This window comes from Cryptotermes secundus, unplaced genomic scaffold, assembly GCF_002891405.2.
Source record: "Cryptotermes secundus unplaced genomic scaffold, Csec_1.0 scaffold1090, whole genome shotgun sequence".
Lineage (NCBI taxonomy): Eukaryota > Metazoa > Arthropoda > Insecta > Blattodea > Kalotermitidae > Cryptotermes > Cryptotermes secundus.
This window is the reverse complement of record NW_019734379.1, coordinates 743,888-768,329: the sequence shown is the minus strand read 5'-3', so window position 1 is coordinate 768,329 and position 24,442 is coordinate 743,888. Positions and strand designations below refer to the sequence as shown.

Below are 24,442 nucleotides of genomic sequence, written 5' to 3'. Positions count from 1 at the left end.
TATTTTAGAGCAACCTGCTACTTCCAGTTTCATGGTGAAGGAGCATGAACCATGGGGAAAAATTACAGTGCTAAGAGTGGTCGCTGGAAGTAGTTTAGAATGAATTCCCTTGGCCCTGAATTTGGCCTCAGCTGTGGGCAGGAAGAGGCTATGAGCAAACCAATGGGATTAGTGTAAGCTGAATGGAAACCCATCTGACTGAAAATTTACACCGCTCTCATTGATTTGTTCTTAGCTTCAGTCTTTGTAGTCTTCTCCCTACATTACTGACACTCTTTGCCCCCCCCCCACACACACACACACACACATATTACTCTTCTGCTTGGAAGCAACAGTTTCCTCTGAAATGTCTGCAAATATCTACCAGACTACATGCCCTACGACCCCAGAAGACAGTACACATCAAACTCACCACAAGAAGCACAGATCTATTGAAGCACTTCTATCACCAGAAGTAATGTTCAGTCTATGTATAAAGGCAGGGTAATGAAGTGGCTTTGTTCCAAATTGTGATGCTTTATGGAGTAAACAAGAGAAGCCAGGCAAGCTACAAGTTTAAGCCTGTCAGCAACCCATGTATAATTCACAGAAGTTGTAGTTATCATTTTAAAGTACCATGCTACAGTATTTCTCCTGAATAGTTGGCAGTTATTTAGCTGGTCCAGAAACGTCACTTTGTACCACCAAGTTTAATTAAATACATCGAAAACCTGTGGAACTCTTATTACAAAACATCAACTGTTCTGAAACATATATGCCTATGATAAAATTTTCTTTACATTTTTATTATACAGATTGATCAAAACATGGCTATCAGATGAGAAAAGGCTAACCCAGACCCATGTAGGGCAATTAAAGAAGAGGACAGTGCTGACATTTAACATTAATCAAAACAAACGAAATTTGAGGCATTTATTTCATATATACCAATTTTCTCTCAATTTCTGACTGCATAATTTTTAAAAGTAAACTTTGTTTTTATTTTTGAAACTTCACATTCACTCTCCAATTTCTGTGACAGAGGATGGCATGGCTATTCTACACATTCTTTCTCATGTTTGTTTGAAGACTGATACTGCATTTAGTGTAATAAGGCTGAAAATTTGGGAACAGAAATGAAAGAAACACGAAGGGTGGCTGTGAAATGTCCGTAAAGGTATCAATGACAAAGAGATGTCCTACTATAATGAAAATTACTCAGTTAATGATTATTTTTATTAACAATCACAAAAATCATTTTGAGAGAATCTGGTGTCAAAACAGCAAAGATAAATTTAAAAGGCTGGACTGAGCCCAATGTAGAACTGAAACGGAGAAAAGTGAAAAGCCATATACATATAGGGAGTAACAGCAGTGACAGGAATAAGGAAAGACAGAAAACAAGACTGGGTCCAGGATAAACTGCAAACGATTATACATATATGAGCACATACAAGAAATATTGACAAAAAACAATATTTGCAATAATCTCACCAGCTGGTATTCCTTGCGGCCTTCATCCTCCCGTACTGGCGTGCCATAGAACTCCTGATTCTTGACATCAAACTGTAACCAGTTCGTCGGAGGTATCTGTGATCTGTCCATTGTCAAGAGTGACAGTCTCAGACTACGGGTGCTGCCATCTTCAGGGTCATAAAATGTATCCTGAAGAGAGATAACAATTGGTTAAGTACAATGAGAGGTCTGCCCTTACTTTGCCTTCTTCTTGAAGGATTAGTGTAATGTATTATCTAGAGTTCACAAGATTGAATGAGTTTATTAAGAACATAAATGAACTACATAACTGTACAACTTCAACAGAACTCCTACTTCTGAAGGTTTCTAACATCACTTTTCCCATGTTGAGAACATAAAATATTAGACATAATTTTAAGATTATCAATTTTTGAGATGTGTCAATAGCCTGGTAGACAGGTACCACAGTTTTGGATCAGCCTGTTGGCTTCACTTCAGGGTAGAAGTGAAAGCTGCAGGTTCCCCCAAAATGTTGGTTACAATCACCCAGACGTCATGGCTTCATATCCTATTAATTCGTAATCATCACGGTCAGCACCACGGGAATCTCAAATCATAATGTCACCTTTCTAAATTTGTGTGTAAACTAAAATACTGCTCCAGATTCTGAAAATAAGAAAAACAATGGAAGATGGCCTGTCTTATGACATCCTGCAAACAAGAGTTGGAATGCTTACCATTCAATAAAACGTAAAGAAGCGAAACTAAAGACGCAATTACCTCTGGCACTTTGAACACTAGCAGTCTGCCAACTGTGGCATTAATGTGGTCTACTGGGTTCCTTATGGTGGGGGGGTAGTTCACATTTGGTACTTCAGGATATGGTGAAGGCATGTGCGGCTTCCTAGGCTTCCCTATCACCAACTCGCACTGGTGAAGACCCTGGTATGTTACTTTCTTTGGTTTCAGGGATGGAGAAAGGACATTATTCAAAGCAGATGATGGATCTCCATCTTCATTTAGCACCAACACCTGAAAATAGTGTTTGATATTTTAATACAAATACTCTTGATATTACTAGCCGTCTGAGATAATGGTCAAACCTTCCTGGAGCAGAAGTTATATGAATGTTGCTACTACCTTATAAATCCAATCCATAATCCAATGTAGAATACACACATTTTTATGTTAGGTAAAAGGTACATGGCACTATGCCATGAAGACATATTGGGGGAGTGGAGGTAGAGCTCCACCATTCTTGACCATGGCACTAGATGGACATGAGTGGTCAGCTTCACGCTCCTGTTGCGTTACCACCAGAATCCATTCTTATGTTCAATTAAGAAAAGCAATTATCATTCATGGCATAGTAATCAAATATCCATGACTTACTTTTCATTTTTATGGATTAAAGAATGTAAGCGAGGGGCTTGGGACTTCAACACACTACAGCACATATTACAATACATCACTGAAAATAATTCCATAAAGTGGCCAGCTGATGCATACACTGAGGCCGTAAGCTGCCAGAACATAAATGTGTCAAACAACTGATCGGCTAAAGAAAGCAACGGGTGTTCAAAGGAGTCCAGATTAATCAACCACAGTGGGACCAAAGAAAGAAGTCCCATAGATGATATGGATGACAGTGCTCGAGATTTCTCCCATTCTGCCTACTACTCCAGCATATGTAAGTCCAAAATGCCGGTCTCTACCAAAGGTAATCATGTCGTTATAACTACCTATCATTCTTACGAACAAATGGCTGCAAAACTGGATAGGACAACGGGGAAGGATGCAGAGAAGGGAAGTGTAACACCCTGAGATATATGTGGATGGGGGGGGGGGTTGATCCATCGGACTTCTTTCCATGGCTTCAGTAGAGATGTGAGAACTATACTTGGATCCCTTGTTAGTTCCCTACCTTGAAAAGATTGTTGATATCATCTTTGGGACATGTATTGCGAGGCAGACTTTCGTTGGTCCAGGTGAAGTTAACATAGCCAGATTCCTCAATGACACTGCGAACCACAATCTGACTTGGGTCCGGGTCTCGATACAACCTGGCCAGCGCATCCAACACAGTCAGTTGCCAGTCTACTGATGACGCAAAGTCATATTTCTTCTCAACACGCAGCTGAAGGGTGAACTCATGGTTCACGTTGCGACGACCCTTGTGGTGCTGCACTGTAAGCTCCAGATTGTCTGACACAGACTTGCCTTCCCTGTCCATTGCCTCTATGATGAACTTCCACCTCGACACATGCTCTTCAAGGGGCCTGCAACAGCAACAAAAACCTATATAGAAGAGAATTCTTATATCACTGACTTCTGATAAACACATTCCCCCCCCCCCTTGGCACTACAGCCCCAGTGGGGCTAGGCCTACCTCCATGAACTCCATTCACTTCCGTTTTTCTAGATCTTACACATACAGTAGGACCCCTTGGGCGAGTGATCAGCTCGTCACAAGGCCTCTACCTGTAGACAAACACAGAAAAACGCGCACAAACATCCATGCCCTGAGTGGGATTCGAACCCACGATCCCAACTTCCGAGCGAGCGAAGACAGTGCATGCCTTAGACCGCTCAGCTACCGTGACCGGCAAACACATTTATACACAGCAGGACATTCATACTTGTAGTCCAGCCAGTCTGTCAATGGGCACAGATTATGAAACAAACACTCCTTGGTATATTCACATTCAACTGGAACACTTTCTTGCACATCTCCTTACACTGTCTACAAGTACTGTTGTGGCAGCTGCGTGCTATGGCACAGCCTGCAAAGGCTTCAAACCATGGGCCTCTGTCTCAGATATTACTAATGGTGAAGTTGATCATAACAAAGTTTATTAAGTTACCTGTTTTAACTGACAAAGCATGTTTGATGTATCTGTGGCACTGCAGGTCAGGAGTACACATTAATAATTAGGCCAGAACTGCATAACACGCCTCATATAACAGAACATATTAAAAGGACAGGGTTGGAGTGGTTTGGACGTAGAATTAGAATGAGCTGAACGACAATTCCTGCACGCCTTCCCATTTCCCTATCCGTGAAGGCCTGCACTAAGATGGTGGGAAAGAGAATGATTTACGAGAACTGAGGGTGAAGAGATACAGGCAAAAGGCGAATAGAAAAGAAGAATGGGACAGCCATAAAGGCGGCCAAGTTCCTTAGAGCATCACGGAGCCAAGGAATGAGTCAATGAAACTGTTACATACACACCTTTGCATCAGCCCAGACAGAAGAATGCGACTGATATGCCTGGTTCATCTATAGGAGCTCCAAACACACATCCTTATTGTGGAGGAGGGTAATGTCATGGGTGGGAAACTGGTGGGCACTCACACAAAGGGACGGATAGAAGGGCTCTGTTCCTGCCCAAGCAAAGATGGAAGGTATGTGTTTTGGGCTCAGTACTCATACTGAGGTACTGAAAGGTGCAGTGCCTTCATGGTACTGGGTGTGACTCTACAGTATGTAGACATATGGGTGTCTGAGGATGACGACAGTTTATTATGACAATCTTCTGTACACCTTCTCTCAAGTAATCTCTTCACCTTACCCTTTGTGCCCGGAGTGTGCTTATGACAGACTCTTTTAACATAAAAGAAATGTTACTGTCATCCATGTCTAATTCATGTCTGTTAGAACGTATCCTTAATTTGATAATCTTTTCCTGTAGTGTTCCTACTTTCAGACCTTGCCAGATGCCCATGTTTAGTGCCTTACTCCTTGTTAATTTTTTAATAGCCTAACAAATCTTCATCTCCGCTTGTCGGAACCGGTTTCTCACAGCTGTGACTTCCGGCATGCAACATAATGTAGCCCACTAGACTGCTACCAGACTATACAGTGTCACATCTCAGAATATAGCACCCTTCATCTCTACATACTGTTAACATGGCAATCCATGTCTTGAAGTTCTTTTTTATGCATCAAGTGAAGTGATATGTTTTCAGTTTCTTCTGACATTTTCTGCTTCCGAATAATACAACAGATTACTGTCGTCTAGGATCCAATGCTGTTTAGTCCTGAAGGCTGGAACCTGCTGCCCTCTTCTTCAAGGAAAATTAAGCTAAATGGGGAAGAGCTGGTACAGACATAGTGAGGAGAACAACCAGGAACAGAGCCCTCAACAAATGAGCATGAGTGAGGAGAACATGATAAAGAATACTGGCCTTTATTCTTCTGTCCTGAATATGGAGGCAGAAGGTTTCTCCCAAACATAAGTAATACTTGGCTACTTTTCTGCTCTCAAGATGGAGACAGTGGATTCCTTTGATCTGGTAGCAATCTACCAGGTGGAGACGCAAGAAGACAGTAATCCTCATGGCCACTGCTAGTGAGAATCTCATATCATTAAGACTGATAAAACTTGCTGACTTTCTACATTTTCCGTGAACTTTCCATTTCATGATATTTTACTCCCCATATAAGAATACCCTGCACCTTATACCCAAACGATGTTCTATGTCCTCTCTAATAAATTGGATTATTCTAAGTGACTAATTGATCAATGTTTTCAGTGTCATTCAATGAAAATAAAACTGTGGCTCTATGCATGTCATTCATGAAAAAGAAGTAATGCTATCCCTGCAACAGGCCATAGGCTTCAGAGATGCTGAGGCTTCCACATTTTCTAGGTAGTCGACTCACAAATGGTGGTGAGGTTGAGTACCCTGGCCGCCCTTCATCCCCGGGAAGATTCCTGGTACTCATTTCTGTTAGAGACTGAGTCAACCCCAGGGCTATAGTGCAGATGGAATGACTAAGTCAACTGAAAAAATCCAATGACCTCACCGTGAATTTAATCTGTGACCTTTCAGCTTGTAGCTACACTACCGTGTGCCCCACAGGCTCAAATGTCTGCTATTTCAGTTGCTTCTTTACTTACAAGCCATAAACTTCCTGCTTCTCTGGGTCAAACTGGAGCCAGGAAGATGGAGATACAGACTTGCCTTCTTCTGTCTTGAATATCAGGTGCAGATTTCTTGTGTTGCCATCCTCCAGGTCAGAGAATGCATTTTCTGGTATTACAAAGCTGTACAAACAACGATACATAAGTACTGCAAGCACAAGACTCACGCAAAGCATCTGGCTTAACTCAGTTTATCACTACAGTGAAATCTACTTTTAAGGAATCTTCCAGAGCAGTGAATTTGAACACTATCTTATTTAAATGAAGGTAATTTAACACTGATATTGTACATTAAATGAAGGAAAGCCTTATATAGCAGAACACTAAATGGAGATCCTACTGTAAATGGTACTTTCATTCACTACTCAAAATACAACATGTATGTCATAACACAGAGAAGCCATATTTCATGTGAGATATGACAAGCAGCAACAATACTATACAATGGGGTACACTAAGCTGGTGAAGGTGGAACACTTTGGCTATCCTGCTCTTGTACATGATGCTAATACTGAGCCGGGCTGCGCCATAGCTCAAAGGGTTAGTCATTGGCTTCCCACAGCGGCGGAGCGGGTTCGATCCCGGGTCTGGTCAAGTGGGATTTGTGGTGGACAAAGTGGCGCTGGGGCAGGTTTTCTCCGAGTACTTCAGTTTCCCCTGCCAATCTTCATTCCACCAATTGCTCCACAGTCACCCTCACCTATCGTCTGGAGCTGCTACAATAGGCCAGAAATGGCTGCAGTACGAGGGACTTTTTTTTTATTGCTAGTGGGGTGGGACTAAGTCCCTTGTACGGCAGCCACTTCTGGCCTATTGTACCAGCCCCATATGATAGGTGAGGGTAATTGTGGAGCAATTGGTGGAATGAAGATTGGCAGGGGAAACCGAAGTACTCTGACAAAACCTGCCCCAGCACCACTTTGTCCACCACAAATCCCACTTGACTAGACCTGGGATCGAAACCGGGCTGCTGCGGTGGAAAGCCAGCGACTAACCATCTGAGCTATGATGCGGCATACAAGGGACTTAGTCCCATCCCACTAGGGGGGGGGGGACCAACTCCATTTTGTTCAGTGTGACAAAGCTTTCCCAGTTGTGAGACATTCCATTATTCTGAGGGCATTACTAATATGCACTACAGACTTTCAGACCCTAGCACAGCTTTACTGTAGTCAGGTTTCCTACTAGGATATTAGATACGAAAGTTTTAGAAGGGTCTGCATTCAAAATTTGTTAAAAGAACTGAAGTGGAAGAAATTAAATAGTTTTGCCATTTACAAAGAAAGGATACAACAAGAACACCAAAAAGGGTATTAGAATTAAAATCAAGAGACCTATGAGATGGTTCAGCCAGATAATGGAAGACATCAAGAAGTGAAATACCAAAGACTTTTCACCTATCAACCTGTATAAACATGAAAATGAAGTAGGATGTAGGAGAGAACAGCAAAAATGAAAATATTAAGTCAGAATATGAATATAAAGAAGACCCAAAAGATAAAGAAAAAAAAGAAGTAAAATGGTTTCTGTATTTAGATTGTGAAATAAACAAAAATGGCAAAAGGTTAACAGACCAAAATGCAACAGCTCAACACTAAAAATCCGTAATGTATATATATATAAATATTTCATATCAGCATTAATATTATGGTTATTAATCATTATTTTTAATTCAATAAGATGTAGGCCAGGCTCACTGTGAAACTCCTTCATCATAAGGACTCCTACTCACTGACAGGTTACTTCTAAGCTACACCCTACCTCTCCTGGCATTACGCACTCAAGAGCTGAGGCAAATCACTTTTCCTTCCATACCTGAACACTTTGCCTGCTACAGCAACCTGTTTGGCCAGCCGATGATCGATTGTTGGCTGGATGTTCTTCACACCATACACAACTTCTTCAGTTGTCCTTGTGGTCGATGATTGGTCTGTTGTAGACTTCTCTGTACTCGACTGCTCATCTGTTACCAAGAGAGGTGTGGATGAGGGTGAGGATTCTTCCGTCATGGGAGAGGTTTCTGTAGTGTCAGCAGTGCTACTGCCACTGGTACCAGAACTACTGCTGCTAGGACTAGAACTGCTTGACGAGGGCAGAGGCTCCGTCACCTGGAAATGGAATATAAACTACGGTGAATCTTGGATGTGAGGTTCTCACAGCAGTGACTGTCAACAGTCTTCTGGATTGTAATGCCCTGTAGTTCTGAGGAAGACCAACATTTTGAGAGGAAGATATATGATCTTCATGGTCAAAGAGTAAGCAAAGAAAGATATCAGCAGAAGCATGTGTTAAGCTTAGTTATTTCTGAAATGTATTTCATTACAACAGAAGACTGTACCCTTATAATTAATCTTCTTCATGTACGAGGTACTTACACATTAGTGAACTGGGTATCAAGTAAGTTATTTCATTATTTCAGTACAATGCATCTTAAGAAATACCAAGAGTTGTATGGGTGCTTTTTTTTAGTACAGTGAACCCCCATTTTATGTTCTTCAATTTAAGTTTCTGCCTCTGTAATCTTGAATTTGAATGATCACAAGTCAATAATCCCAGCGCTAAACTTTCTTTGGTTTTGTGTTCAAATCTACTGACCCCTAGCCACCACAAATGGGCGCTTTTGCTAATATACAAACAATTTGGTGTAACAATTCTTCATTGGGATCCATTGTAACACAACAACGAAACGGTCTAGGTCAACATCACTGTTTGTTGTGGTGTTATGACGGATCCCAATAAAGAATTGTATATAACAACATAACAACCCATAAAAAAAAAATCTGGTGTAATGCAACAAGAAATCCTATCATTCAGCCAAGAAATGTCTGATGTCGTCCATGTGTACCTGTGACGCAGGCATGTCTGTAGTGACAGAGGGCTCCACTTCTGACACAAACACAGGAGTAGCTGATGGCGTGATCTCTGCAAACTCATCATAAGCTCTGCTGGGCTCCACCAGCACCTCGCTGCTCATCAGATGGGTGGGACGAACAGGTACCTGCAACAGCAACACAGCCATGAGTGTGGATTGCGCAGTAAGAGCCTTAGATTCAGCATGGAACTTTATCATGCCATTCCCAGGAGCAGCCAAAACTTTTAAGATAAGTAGTTCATTTGCTCATTCCAAGCAGGCAGAGGCCAGAAAGGTCAGAGACCATTGGATGAATGAGAGGGGTGAGAAATAAGATTAGCATGGAGCGGTAGTTCATCCTTCGGTAGGACAATACTTCAAGTTTCTCTGTGACAAGGGAATAATGGGAACATAAGTAAGAACTCCAGAACCTATGAACAGTTATAAACATAAAGATTAGCATCTTCTGCAATGTGACGCCCTTGCAGTGTGGTAAATATAGTCCAGTGTTTGTGGAGAAGCCTGCTGGCTATATCTGCAGGGTAGAGGCATAAGCTGTGCATTAGAAACCGGTGAGTAATATACACGAGGGAAGGACATGGACTGGGGCTGAAGGCCAACCAATGGGAGCAACATAAAATGAAGATTTAATGGCCTTGAAAAGAGCTGAATTTATCAATGGAAGAGGCTAACAACAAATTAATGGGGACAGCAGAAACTTTGCAAACAGAACAGGAACACAGGTAAAAGATAGTCACTCCCACTTGTTTGTTCTTAACCCCAGTTCTCCTCTTCCTTTCTCTACACAACAGACACCTCTGTCTTGTACGGCTTCCTCTTCTAACCTCAATATTGAGGCAGCAGGTTCCCCTTACAAAATTGTACATTCTGCAAGGAAAGGCACAATGGAAGAGAAAATCTTGTTCCACTGCATCATGCCAAGACATGTTACTACAGTTGAAAGTTCATGTGTAACAGGACAAGAAAGAAGCCTGTGAGTGCATTATAGGATGATAAAACAGTCATGTGCTCTCAGCAGGGTGACCACTGGTGGCATGCTGGTTGTATCCAAATCATGGGCACCATGCAAATTTTTCCCCATAGGGGAAACCAAACATTTTGCTTACAAATTTACATTTCAAGTCACTTTTTTACTGCCTGTCTTAAAGTATTCAGGATAAGAAAATGATTATAAATATGTGTTTAATTTTTGGTACTAATATTTAGTGTATTTCTTTCTCTTTCCAATCCCCCCCCTCCCCCCCCCCCAAAAAAAAGAAAAAATTAAAGGGGTTGGGGGTGGGGGTGGGAAGACATATTCCTTGCTTCCACCTCACTACCAGCACCAATGATCCCACCATACGCTCACAAACATAGAAAAGTATATGCTTTATAACTTTACAAAGTAAGAGGCAAGCAAATGGTTCGGCCACAAATTCCCAGTAGTTTTCTTCAGAAGAATGTGACCTAAAGGTGTCAGTGATGTGTTCATATGCAACTTCTGATTCAATCATAATATGAAAACTGTATTTTGGGATCAATACTGGTATTAGCAATATGGTGAAATTCCTATTTAATCACGTTTCTTACATTAATTAAGGTTTATGCTAAACGCCAACCTTCAAGATTTTAGCCTGAAATAGTTTATCACCCTGTGAGACTCACTTTGTACATTCATTATGAAATAATTTTTCATGTTATAACATAAATATGAAATAAATATTGAAAGAAAAAACTGTTTCTAGACTACAAAATATCAAATTAATCTCTCAAATGGTTAACAATATATGAAATAAACTGTGATGGAACCTCAGTCAAAAATCAAACCAAGTACGATCCCACAAGCAGCACAGCCAAGATGCATGTTTAATGTGCATGGCCGTGCAGTAACAATATCTGCTACTGAGGAAACTTAATATCAGTTATTTTGACTGCAATGACACAAAACTGAGGTACAAACATCATGGGTTATTTACTAAATCTAAGTTAATTAAATGCAGGAAAACTGTATATTGTTCATATTGGGCTTTGCCTGAAACCAGGAAAGTGTTCCTTAAATATAGGATTTCCCAGGAACATCGAATTGGGATTTCACTGCATAAAAACTTATAAGACTTCAGATGTAAACTTATTTCCAGTGGCATGTGCGCTAAATGATTATTCCTTTCCCCCTTATTGGTTCTATACAACTAAAATTAAATACAGAATGCATTTATAATAATAACCTTAACCATACATAGCAACCTTTCTGATCTGTTTGCTTAGAATCCATTATGTAGGAAGGCATTCAAATGTTGTCAAAAGATGCCGCATTGACATGTGACATGTAACATCCCAACAGTGCTCTTTCTGGTTCTACTTATGTCCATCTGATGTATAAATTTTTTGGGGAGGGGACTGCAAAATTTAGAGCCAAATTTGGTGTTTCTGCATGGCCTTGCACTCTGTAATCTTCATACAATGATCACAAAATCACTCACTAGCACAGGAGTAGGTAAGATAGTCCCATAGACAACTGGACTGGTTGGCAACCCGTACCCCACATTTGACACAACTTCTGGCATAATGCTTATGCTCGGACCAGGCTCCACCTCACCATGGTGATGTCTGTGGGGATGAGAGGCTGTTGGCTCGGGGAACACAGGAGAGGGCATTGTTGGAACAATGTGAACACTTGGTACAGCTTCAGTCTCGCTCTCTGCAGCTTCATCCTCGTCTGCTTCTGCTTCATCCACATCTTCATCATAATCTCCAGAGCCAACCTGCAACATTGGCCATTATCAGTAATACCATTAATGTCTCAATCATTCGAGGTATGAAGTTTATCTATGTAACAATTAAAAAGTCAATTCCTACTTCACAGAAAATAAAATTCATCTCCATTAGAAAGAACTGCTGGTTAATACTGTGTAAGGAAACAATCACAGTGTTTACTGAGAGAATCATACAAAAACAAACAGATACACTGAGTGGGAAATATTTTAAGCTTCTAAAAGTAGATGTTGCATGCAATAATCACTGTGCTCTAAAGAGCCAACTGTCCTGTATATTATTTCTTTCCTTATTTAACAGTGCTGTTCCAAAGTCATGGTAAAATATGTGAGATATAAGAAGACTGTGGTTTTCTGAGATACAGCATCACATAATCTTACATGTGGTTATTAATATTTCAGAAGAACTTGTCGCCACCTTCTGGACAGGTGGAGGCTACAGGATCCTCAAAGAGACACAATCATCTACAAAAATTACAAAGTGCCACACTCCTAAACGATTATCAGTCTTTATAGTATGACAGCCGAATAAATGAGGAACTTCAATTATTTAGGCTGAGAGAGACAGTGACGACAGAACTGAACAGATATGTACAGTCTTACGGATCTATAAGACATGCATTATTAAAGAAATATCAAAATGAAATTTTAATAAAATTGTACATAATAATAGTGTTCTATTCTATGTTCTTATGTGAATATAAATTTTGGGTTTCTGAAAAAAATGACAAATGTATTTCTTCACAGCAGCCAAGAGATGCAGGATATAGAATAACAGATGGACATAAATATTTCTCAATTTATTCACTCTTTACTTTGATGATGGATGCAATTTTCATTTGTTACTGCTGCTGCCTGCTTCTTGGGTCCCTTAATGACACTTTCTGTTGCACAGGGCACAGTGCCGAATGAGATGGGAACATGATCATTAACATTGAAGAAGTACAGACCTGGAACGAGGCCCATCTGAAGGTTAACCGTCTCCAGTACTGCTTCTATCTGGGTTATAAATTGTGGTACTTTAAAACTACACAAAGTCACGATCGTATCATAACAGAACTGTATACAGCTTCTAGTGTAGTGTTCAAAATTTGTGGGGAAAAATATGTGGGGGGGGGGGCTGAAACCCACCTCTCTGAAAATGGACTTACATCACTTTTTGCCCAACTGATCTTGTGAGAAGCATTATCAGGGGAAACATTTTAATCTCTCCCCCCCCCCAAATAATGTGTTTAGTGACTGATACCTCTCTGCGCTCCCTGTGGGCAGAGGAAGCTTCAGTCTTGACGTGCCAGCCTACAACAGGCTGTTGCAACACCTCTGACAAGGTACCATCACGGGCCTGTTGCTTTAGCTGCTGTACCAGCTGCATATGCTGCTTCCAGAGATGCCCATCACAGCCAACCTGCAACATGTATGAGAACATGTATTGAGATCCTGGAACAAAACACCTATATGAGATCTGATGGTTTAGAAAAGAATTCACAGTGCCTAGGCTGAGCTCATTCACTGCACTGCTACTGGGTATGAGAACCTCTGTGATTCAAATACTGCAAAAAAGGAACCACACGCTGTGTTTGTGTCTGCAGCAATGGCGTAAATGGATGGCCATCACCGCCACTTTCAGAAATTCTTGTCCCACACATTTGTAAACATCCAGCTGGGTAGCCAAAAGGGGGGGTCCCTATACAGAACCACAACATAACTACACTGAGCCCACAGAACTAAGCCCCATATGTAAGGTACACGACAGAGTTCAAAACTCCGCACTCTTTACTTCCCTTCAGTGCCTCTGGTCTATGGCAGCCGACCCAAAGCACTTGTCACCAGCAGCGGTTATCATATCATTATTCATGTGGACAGAATGGCTACAAAACTGGAAACGAATACAGGCAAGTATGCAGCACTGGAAACATAACGGCTGATGTATGGGGCATGGCCCCAGCACAGTGACATCAGAGGGGCTAGCAGCAGCTCAAACTTAACAGACATAGCGGACAACATTTAAATCATCTGGAGAAGCCACAATGAATTTCCAAGTAGCTCCAGAAGTCCTACAGTTCATCTGCAATGCGTGTAGCTGAAAGTCTAGTTACTGTATACACAATCATAAACAGAAATAGAATTTATTACATCATACATGCCAGTAATGTCATTTATAAATATATACTCGTACAGCTTTATCTAAGTAAGTATATCAAGTACAGGTGTGTAGCAAGAGATGCAAGTTGGCATACCTGCCACTGGATGGAGGTAGAATGTCTGTTTGTCCTCTTCTTCACGTTGCCTGGACCTGCCAGCACAACTGTATCTGCCAACAGATCTTCCTGGCCATTCAGAGGCTGCAACTGGAACAAATCCTGCAAGAAGAAAATAAAACCATTCTTGTAAACCTACGATTTAGCTGAAGTGTGTGCTTACCAGACTCTAAAATCTTATATATTTAAGACATTCTACGCTGTTCTCCTTCTCCTCACATTTGAACATAACAATATTTCCTATTTCCACGATGTCCATTCTATTTTCAGCTAAACAGAAAACGATTATAAGCCAAATGTCGTAACATCCAAGTGACAGTTTTTAGAGTAATAAGGTTGTCAACATGCCAGCAATATGCATAACCTCAAATCTAACACAGCTTGTACTGTGTTTCTTTCCTGAACTACATACATGTTGGAGCGACAGGAACCCAGAAAGATTCTTTATGGCCACTACTCGTTGTTTTGGTTTCAGCTGCTCAAAATTGGCATCCATTACTATAATGAGCATTGTAGGATCTTCTCCAGTACTGCACCTAACCTGAAACAGTTGAAAACATTGCAAATGGACTGTACTTAGCTTAAATGACAATTCAAAACAAGTACATCATGCCAACTATATTATCAAAGAAAATTAATACCAACACAATTACAAGCAACTGATTCAAAGTTTCTCACCAATCAATGGGCCTTCATAATTCCAGTCAACTGATTAAGAACAATTATCCATCAGCAAATTTCATAATCTGGTGAGTTTTATTTCCCCTTCTTTCATTTTTGTGCTTCAGTTCAGTTACACTTTCAGCTCTTGGCTTTTAGAACAAGGACTCTTGTTTCATAGAGTGAATGATGAGTGACTGCATTAATTTGTCAGCTAGCCAGTCAAATTTTAACCTTACTCTTTCATTTAAGAGTAAATAACTCTCTTAATGATCGTCTTTTGGAAGTTTTGCCTACTTAGCATTCACATATAGTATATAATATTTCAATACTAAAGCTACCATTCTTTTGAACCATAAAATCACTCAAAACAATGCTTAAAAATCCTGTTCCTATCTAACAAAGAACACTGTAGCTCCATTACAAAGATCAATCAGTTAATGTTGTTTAGAGAAATAATCACTGTTTATTATGAGACTCATAAAAAAAACATGTAGTTTCTTTAATACTAATTTTCATGCAAGTTTAACATGACAGTATAGTTACATTATTATGACAGAACATAATGCTTATCTCACCAGGTGATGATGATAGTTCAAAAATGGAAACCGAAGGATTTTGTGAGGTATTATATTACAAGAATTCTGGGCATGGAACGAGACACATGTTCATGTGTGGCCAAGAGGTTTCCCTCATACCTTGTGATGTTGCCCCACAAGGGGCACAGCCCCCTTGGAGCCCTCAGTCCTTGAATTCTCTGTGACATCTATAGAGAAGACATCCTTAGCCCAGTTATGAGACTGCTGTCCAAGGGCTCGAACTGTCACGTAGTGTTCACCCAGATCTTGTGCACTGGGTACACCTTCAAACAGGCCTGTTGCTTTATCAAATACAATCCATGATGGGAGCGGAGTGCCTCCAGGACCTCTAGCCTGTAAACAGTAACGCTTTGATAACACCTCTCTGGCAGCATGACCTAAGGGTTCAATACCACAGACACTCATCTGACCTTGCCCTGAGTGACTTCCAACTCTCACAGCAGTTCCCTAATATTCGCCTTACTGTCTGCCCTCCATTTCCTTCTCGTGAGTCGGTATAGCAACTGCCTACAGGCTGGGCGACTGAGGGGTCAAAGTTCGAGTCCTGGCAGGCTCAGAATTTTCTCTTCTCCATATCCTCCACATTGGTTACTGGTAGCTCTTTCCCCAGGGGTAAAGTGGCAGGCGCATGAAGCTGACCACTCACCTCAGGCTAGTGCCAAGGTCAAGAAAATGTGGATCTATACATCCACTCCCCCATACACCTTCAGGGTGCAGTGCTTAGTTAGTTAAGCACAGGGACAACTTTACCTTTTACCTTTACCTTCCATCTCCTTCTCAGTCTTACAAGTAACCACATGCCTAATGTTGCTCCCCCCAAAATTCTGTATGTATTTGCTCCTTCTAAATTATAACATGTCCAGCTGTACCAAAACTCTATTGTTTAAGCACCATAACAATACTGACATATGTATAAACCTGTTATTTCACTGTGGTGATGATAGTACAAGCATAAATTATACTACATTAAATTAGAATCACCACACATCATCATAAATATGTTTTTGTTGTCTTGTGTTTTGTCAACACAACCACAGCATCACTTACAGTAAAAACACAAGCTTCCCTTTTTACAATTAGGCACATTTTAGTAACGTGTTAATCATTACTGAAGGTTCTTAAGAACTGAAAGATTGCAGCTGTTTGTTATGTTCTATTGCTAAAGAACAATACTGTTCATTAGCAGAAATATGATTATAGTGCAGCAATAATGAGGCACTTGTGTAACTGAATTTTGTGTGACTGGATTAATTATTTTCAAGATGGGATAGTGCATTCGGTATAGTGACTGGCTATGGACTGGACAGCCAAGGGGTTGGAGTTTGAGTCCTGATAGGGGTAGGATTATTCTCCTCTCCATATCCTTCAGATTGGTACTGGGGCCCGCNACCCACCCTCATACCAAATGTGTACCTGGGGCACTGTCCCTTGTCGTTAAAGTGGCTGGGGCATGAAGCTGACCATTCATGTCCAATTAGTGCTGATGTCAAAATGTGGATATATACACCCACTCCATATGTCTTCATAGCATTGTGCTTAATTAGTTAAGTACAGGGACTTTACCCTTTACTTCATATCCTACCCAACAAACCAACAAGGACATTTGGTTGAAAAACGATGTGTGAAATAGTCCCTATTATGCTTGTCCAGCCGCCAACTTACCTCGCAGTCTAACTGAATACTAACAGAGCTCACCTCATAATGATCCACGTCTCCTGAGAAGGCATCCCTTGGGATGTTCATGTGGAAGAGTCTGCCAAGAGGTGCTACAGTGTCAGGGATGCCCCAGAGCCTCTGGACTGGTGATGATGCTGGAAGGGGGTGTGGATGGGCAATGGGCCCATTAAGAACCTCTTGTTCCTCTGCTGCAGTCATCTCAAATGCAAAGTCTTCCTCCGAGTGCAGGGCTGTCACTGCCAGGGCCAGGGCCAACCCCAGAGTGGCACAACAGTGCCAGAACCTGCTCGCAGCCATGTCACTCACTCTTCCTGCACAACACGTCACTCCATGGCTGCATACACCTGAAACAATGTGCAAATTGGTTTGAACTGGTTTCATGAAGTTTCTGACATGTCCAACACCCCTATCTGACATTGCTAGTGCGTGCTCTTCTCATAAATGGTTAAAGTGTTCAGGTCTGAAGTGGGGTGGTTCTGTTACCTTAAAGGCATGGTTCTGAGGAAGAAGAGGGCCCCAAAACATGGAGGACCTATCCCACATTTGCAGCATCTGGTGGAGGAATCAGAGGGTCCAGCACTGCTAATATAACAGCTCAACAAGTGTGACTGAGTATAAAACAAACTCCGTGGTTCTAGTCCGCAACCGTTGCTTGTCAGTGAAGTTAGTGCCAACTTCAGCGGAGAGAGGGTATTGCGTGGTCAGCGCAACGAATCCCCCCGGCAGTTAATTTCGGTTTTCTAGACCAGAGCCGCTATTTCAAGGAAACTGCTCCTCAATTATCCTCACGAGGCTGAGTGGACCCCGTTCCAGGCCCACTACTTCTCACAAAATTTGGTAGCACCAGGAATCGAACCTGGATATCTGGATCTGTAGCCAAGAACTCTGACCACTAGACTGCAGAGGTACTGAAAATTTAATTACAGATCATTCATCTCACAAATCTGCGAGAGACTACAATGGCCACAAACGTTATTCTGATCTTTTCTATTCACATTGTACTGACTTCCTTACTCTACAACCAGCCAAGTGCCACATCAGAGATGAAGCCCCAAACTGCCTGGTCAGGGCTACTGCAATATATCAGTGGGTGGTGACAGGCAAGTATGAAGCAATGGTTACCAGAGGAGAACTTCAGAAACTCTATAAAATAATAAAAACCTGCTGCTGCACTGCCACATTGTTGACTATGATTCTCGCATGAAGTCCTCCAGGACTGAACCTTTGGCCCCATGCTCAGATGCCAGTTCCTAAATGGCACAGCCCTTACAATGCCATATTTCTGAGAACTGTGATGATAAGCACTACAACTTCCAGCAGTTCTTTTCAAAATGTCTAACTGCATATATGACCCCGTTTCACAGGCCACATATTGGTATTTGTCAGGCCCGAGTACAGTGACTGAACAAGATCACTGAAAACCTCAGTCAAACCTGTCTGTGGCCAGAAGTGGAATTAGGTACCCCCTTAACACAAGTAAATTGTGCTAATACTGTCATCATTCACATAACAAAGCAGCCGCGGTGGGGGGAATGTATTACAAAATTTGTGCTCGCCAAATACATCAGATAGAGGCACTGTATTCAATACAATCCAGCTTGAAGGTCGGGGTTTGGATCCTACTTATCTCGCAGATACTGCAGTGTCACTTGATGGTAACTGCCACACAGAATTACTGGGGTTTTGGACTTTTTCCTTCGTCCGGAATTTTAGGTAATTGAGGACACGACGTTTCGGAAACTGGATCTGTTTCCGTCTACATGTTAGAACGGAAGACACCTATTCAGATGGGCCCCCCGTCTTCCTTTCTCACCTGAAGACGGAAACAAATCCGGTTTTCGAAACGTCGTGTCCTCTATTACCTAAAATTCCGGACGATGGAAAAAGTCCAAAACCCCAGTAATTCTGTGTCATCCACCATCGTCAGAACTCTTTAGAATCTACTTGATGGTAACTGTTAACCCCAAATTCGCACGAATGGGCATGCTGACATCACAATTGGGCCTACTATCAAACTGGCAGCAGATGTTCCCGCGATTACTTCCATTTCTACACGCGGTGGTGCTACTGAAAGAGTTCTTTGAAACAAATGCCTAACGGCCGTGAAACCGTGCGAAATCCGGGATTCTCACGAATATTACTGGCTTCTCGGATGTGACGCCATGTAGTCTGGTTTCCAAGGAACCCACTGCGTCTATCATCGGGGCAGAAGAGTAAACCAAGAACGGAAGAAACTGGTTCAAACCTGGGCGCCAGTCCCGTCGTCCATCTTGCTATGGCCGTGCCTTTTTTCTTTTTTTCCAACTGTGATTTGCTTTTCTGCCCTGAAAACAGAAGCAGCTGATTCCTCCGATATATCTCTAAGCATTTACCAGGCTACACAGCACCACGTCTCAGGAGACAGTAATCTTCGATGTTGAATATGTCCCATCTGCCTATCCGTTTCGTCTCCAAAACTACTCCAGGAATTTCGACTGAATGTAGCGTACACCTTTCCCTGAAACCGCAGTATATTATAACGTAAGCTGCGGCCATACTGCAGGCCAAGACTTTTGCATGGCCTACTCCGACTACTAAGTTGCAGTTTCTCTTTCGCTGGAACTCCAGGAAAAAATGGACGCCCCTTTCCTCAACAACACGCTTCAGCCGGTGCTGATGGGTGGTCTCAGAAGCGACGTCGTGTAGTTTGATACTGTTTATCGACGTTTTCAAGGAGCCTGCTGTCTCAATCCGTCTTAAAATGGAAGCATCAGCTACCTCAGAAACGCCGATAACCATCTACCTGACAATAGCGTCTCCCCTACCATGAAATAGAGTAGGTTCCTCAGAAATGATGGTGGCCATACAACACGGCGTCACATCTCAGAACACTTCAGTCTTAATGAAGCAATATAATTCTGTGGCCAACTTCTGTGTCTAGTCCAAAACAGTACAAAGTTTCGACTACGTTAAATACGCCAGACGTAACCTCGAAGTTTCATACAGTCGCCGTGTTTGAAATTATTAAGAACAGGATCTAGAAGTTTTTGACGAGGGTACATTAGTGCAAATATTATTCTGGACATTATCGTCCTGCTTTTATTTAAAACACACACTGTTTCGGGGACTGGATTCTGTCTCCGTCTTCAGGTAAAACCTTCTAAGTTGAGCTCAATCGATAGTGTTCGTCCTTATCTCCGATGGCAGAATCCAGTCTCCGAAACGTTGTTTTGAAAAATACACAGGAATGTGTTTTTAGATAAAGACAGGACGATGGATAATGCCCAAAAACATATTTGTATTACAAACAGGTCTAGAGGATTTCTCAGTAAGACTTTGAAGTGCGTTTATGATCCGTTTCAATTATACAAACCCTGGTTACAGCAATGCATCCAGTTTATTGCCACCAAACGAAAAGCGAAGTACAGGATTTGCGCAGTCTCAGTGTTGGCATTTCTTTCATTTGCAATGTACTTAACGACTCTGGCAGTAGTTCAGACTTTACAGAGTCGATCTATTTCGTTTTACATTCTGCCCGTACAAATTACCACTTCAATATTTTTTTTTCTTGGCACTACAGCCCCAGTGGGCCTAGGCCTACCTCCATGAACTCCGTTCACTTCGGTTTTTCTAGATCTTACACATTCGGTAGGACTCCTTGGACGGGTGATCAGCTCGTCGCAAGGCCTCTACCTGTACAGAAACACAGAAAAACGTACACAAACATCCATGCCCTGAGTGGGATTCGAACCCACGATCCCGGCTTCCGAGCGAGCGAAGACAGTGCATGCCTTAAGACCGCTCGGCTACCGTGACCGGCTATCACTTCAATAATAGTTGCACTTATTTCGAATATTTACTACCACACAACATTTAAAGATCTCGTGAGACACACTGTATAAATATGTTTCCTGCCAGAGACTGCTCATTTCACAGAGAAGAAAGCCTTTCTTTGTGATTCCACTTTATCGCCGGCTGTAACTCGCTCAGCTTATGCGCACAGTGCGACGGAGAGACGGAGGCCACGTGTGGAAACAGAACAGCTTCTGCGGCCGGAAACGCCGAAACATCAAGGGTCAGGCGTGCAAGCCGGGCAATTTTTAAGGACTAATTCTGGTTCTTCCTATGTCTGGCCGGCTTCCTGGACTGGAACTCGGGACTAATCGGACCGGCGAATTTCCACCAGACTGCACGCTGTTACACCTCAGATTCTTCGCTTGATAACGAGGATGTTTAATTTCGGATGTCAAAAAGAGCTTACTATGCTATAAGCCGAACACTCGCTGATTCGATTCCAGATGAGGTCACTGGATTTTTCGATTAACCAAATCCTTCCAGCCGCACTGTGGCCCTGGAGTCGACTCAGCCTCTTAACAAATGAGTACCAGGAATCTTCCTGGAGGTAAAGCGCGGCCGGCGTGGAAGGCAGACAATCTCACCGCCATTTATGAGCCGATTTGGGAGCCTCGATGGCTCACAACCCTATGGCCCTCCACGGCCTGTTACAGGGATAACTTTACCTTTCTTCAGCTTTAAGTCGAAAGAGATGGTAAGATAATCGTCAATGGTGAATGGATAAGGGTTTGGAAGGAGACGTTTGTGACCCATTTGTGGATATTATCCTGTAGGCTGAGGAAAACTGTGAATAATCTAGGGTAGAATAGTTGGCAATCAAACAGAGAGTCGAACTGGATCAGCTGCGAATACAGTTAAGTCAGTAACATAACATCCGTCGGTCACGGGGTCAATCCTCCAGCCGCCTGTCAGTGGCTATCAGGGCTTCTACCCCGGGGGTGAAGCGGTCAGGGCGTGAAGATGACCACTCGCCTCCATCTAGTACCAATGTTAAGAATTTGTGACGCCATACCTCCACTCCCCTATACGTATTGACGGCGCGACGTGTAATCAAACACCGGGACGTCTAAACAACTTTAACTTTAACTTTAAGCTCGCTAGGTATCAAAAGTGGAGCTCTACTTCCACGTTCCCTACACACCTTCAAGTTGACGTGCTTCGAAACGCGCAGAAGTTCACACTTTGGCTTCCCCCGACCCTTACAAATTCCACTGCTTTTCACTGCAATCCTGAAATCCAAAGGGGCAGAAAAAATTACTCCGCGCTGCTTTTCGAATAGCTGAGTTCTGCGTTCACATCCACTCAGGTTAAATTAAATGTCGCAGCTGAAGGGGGGGAGTTCCAACACTCTCCCACCCAGTCCGGCGGAGTGACATTTCAGATTCATTAATTTAATGTGCCCTTACACAAATTACGGCCCTGCATGCAGAGACGTAATGTGGTTAGAGACCAACGGTGGACGGCAAAGTGGCTCAGCTCCTAATGTCACAAGGCAGCAAAGTACGCAAGCGCTGAACCAGTTGTCAAGGGCACATCGCAAGCCTGCGAAGAAAGAAGACACGCTATATTTCTGACAAACTAACAGACATAATACGCAAACTGCTCTTCAGTGTCAACTCACTACAGATGCACTCTTATGAGAGCTTTTCCTATGAGGCAGTGAATGGCAACTCGTTACCATAAGGCAAAGTTACTTCCCTGTTAACAGGCCATGGAGGCCCATAGGGTTGTGAGACGTCGAGGCTCCCCCATTTTCTCTGGACAATCGGCTCACAGATGGCGGTGAGGTAGTCAGCCTTACGTACCGGCCGCCCTTTAGCCCCAGGAAGATTCCTGGTACTCATTTCTGTTAGAGGCTGAGTCGACTTCGCGGCCACAGTGAGACTATATGACCTTAATGTCTATTTTGGTCACGAAAACCTCACGGCGGTAACTCTGAAGGGTAGTCTTCAGGGTTGCAAAGGCATGTAGTTTCGGAGGAACATAGCGCCTCCATCTTCTGGACAGAAGAGCAAGTCACGTGAGAGTCCAGCAGAAGCGGGCGTTTCCTTGCTCGGCTTATTCTGAGATGTTAATGGGAGCATTTCAACTTATCTGACAGTCAGTCAGTCGCTGGGATCCCTACAGCGGCGACACCGGTTCTGTCCCAGGTCAGGTCATATTGGATTTGTAACGAGCAAAGGAGAACTGATGCCGGTTTCCTTCTTGTTCTTCGTTTCCCCTGTCAGTTCTCATTTCATAAATTGCCGACAACCTCACCACTATCACTGAACCGATTGTCTAGAAAATGTGGGAGCCTCGACGTCTCACTACCCTATGGGCCTCTACGGCCTGTTACAGGGGTAGCATCACATGTGTCTTTATCATCCGAAGCTATACAATCTCGATACTGACGTCATCGTTAAACAGCCGAATTAAATGATCTCACTTTATGGCAAGTCTCCGAGACGTTACAACCTATCGGTTTTGGGAAGTGGTAACATGCCTGAACAAAGGAGACATGACTCAATGCATCTGGCTGAAGAGAGGTCTGGGAAGGGAGAGCCTACATGTGACGAGCCTCGGGGCCAGCCCCTTCTGCACGGAAAGGGGAAGCTGTCTCGCACCCAGCTGTTCAGACAGTTGTCTGATCATACAAACAAACCGAACCCAGCAGGCAGCTACAGGGCTATGGACACTGTCGCTTGCGGATAGTAAGCGAACAAATTTTCGTGTCATGCGGGTTTCCGATTAACACCACCTCCTTTAATATTTAAAAGGGGGGGGGACAGGGTATTCTTGTGTTTGATATGACACACAAATAAACAGCATTAACCGGTTGTCTGTGTAACGAAGGCACAGCGTGTCACCTGCGAGGAACCGAATTCTTAAAACACAAATTAGAAGGGGTTACTTTTAGGTACAGCTACTTCCACACAACAATTAACACAACGCACACGGCATCAACTTATGGCACACAACACGAGTAAGAATATTGTGCTGGAGACTGGTCATGGCCTGGGGTATATCTGAAACACAGAACGGTTCGGAACTCACTCGCAATCGCGAGGTTAAGGGTTCGGATCTCGGTATGGGCATCGGCTAGCCTGACAGGGTTTCCGTGATTTTTGTCAGCCCCTTCAGGATAATGCCCAGATACTTCCCCGATTAGGTCACGATCATCCATAGCAACGCTATGCTGTCTAGCTGCCAACCGCCGTCATAACCTCAACTCTCATACAGGGTAACTCGACTTACTTGTATTCCGGTGGTCACTGGTTCTAGTCTTGTCAGAAACACCCCGCATGTCCCGTTTACGTATTTTCCTCAGTCACTTCAACTGACTGTCAAGACCGCTTCTGTTGAACCATTTGCTTGTTACTGGGGTCGGTCTCCTGGCGCACTGCCGCAGTATTTGCGCTGTTCCGAC

The 24,442-nt window shown here is 42.8% G+C and overlaps 1 protein-coding gene across 4 annotated transcripts in view; it reads right to left on the bottom strand.

Moving 5' to 3' along the window:
* The window catches only part of LOC111868951 (dystroglycan), a 147,466-nt gene that overhangs the window by 4,362 nt on the left and 118,662 nt on the right, over positions 1-24,442 (bottom strand). For 3 of the 4 annotated variants that reach the window (XM_023860081.2, XM_023860080.2, XM_023860082.2), the window contains 12 exons: positions 17,218-17,543; positions 15,622-15,855; positions 14,676-14,804; positions 14,243-14,365; positions 13,252-13,410; positions 11,715-11,996; positions 9,229-9,381; positions 8,199-8,491; positions 6,360-6,506; positions 3,380-3,734; positions 2,236-2,487; positions 1,474-1,644 (listed from right to left, as the gene is read on the bottom strand). In XM_023860081.2, coding sequence (XP_023715849.1) covers positions 1,474-1,644; positions 2,236-2,487; positions 3,380-3,734; positions 6,360-6,506; positions 8,199-8,491; positions 9,229-9,381; positions 11,715-11,996; positions 13,252-13,410; positions 14,243-14,365; positions 14,676-14,804; positions 15,622-15,855; positions 17,218-17,496 — 2,577 coding nt within the window. In that variant the 5' untranslated portion in view covers positions 17,497-17,543. Of the gene's footprint in view, positions 1-1,473; positions 1,645-2,235; positions 2,488-3,379; positions 3,735-6,359; positions 6,507-8,198; positions 8,492-9,228; positions 9,382-11,714; positions 11,997-13,251; positions 13,411-14,242; positions 14,366-14,675; positions 14,805-15,621; positions 15,856-17,217; positions 17,544-22,439; positions 22,576-24,442 lie in introns of all 4 variants that reach the window. The other variant, XM_023860078.2, reaches the window with a different exon arrangement.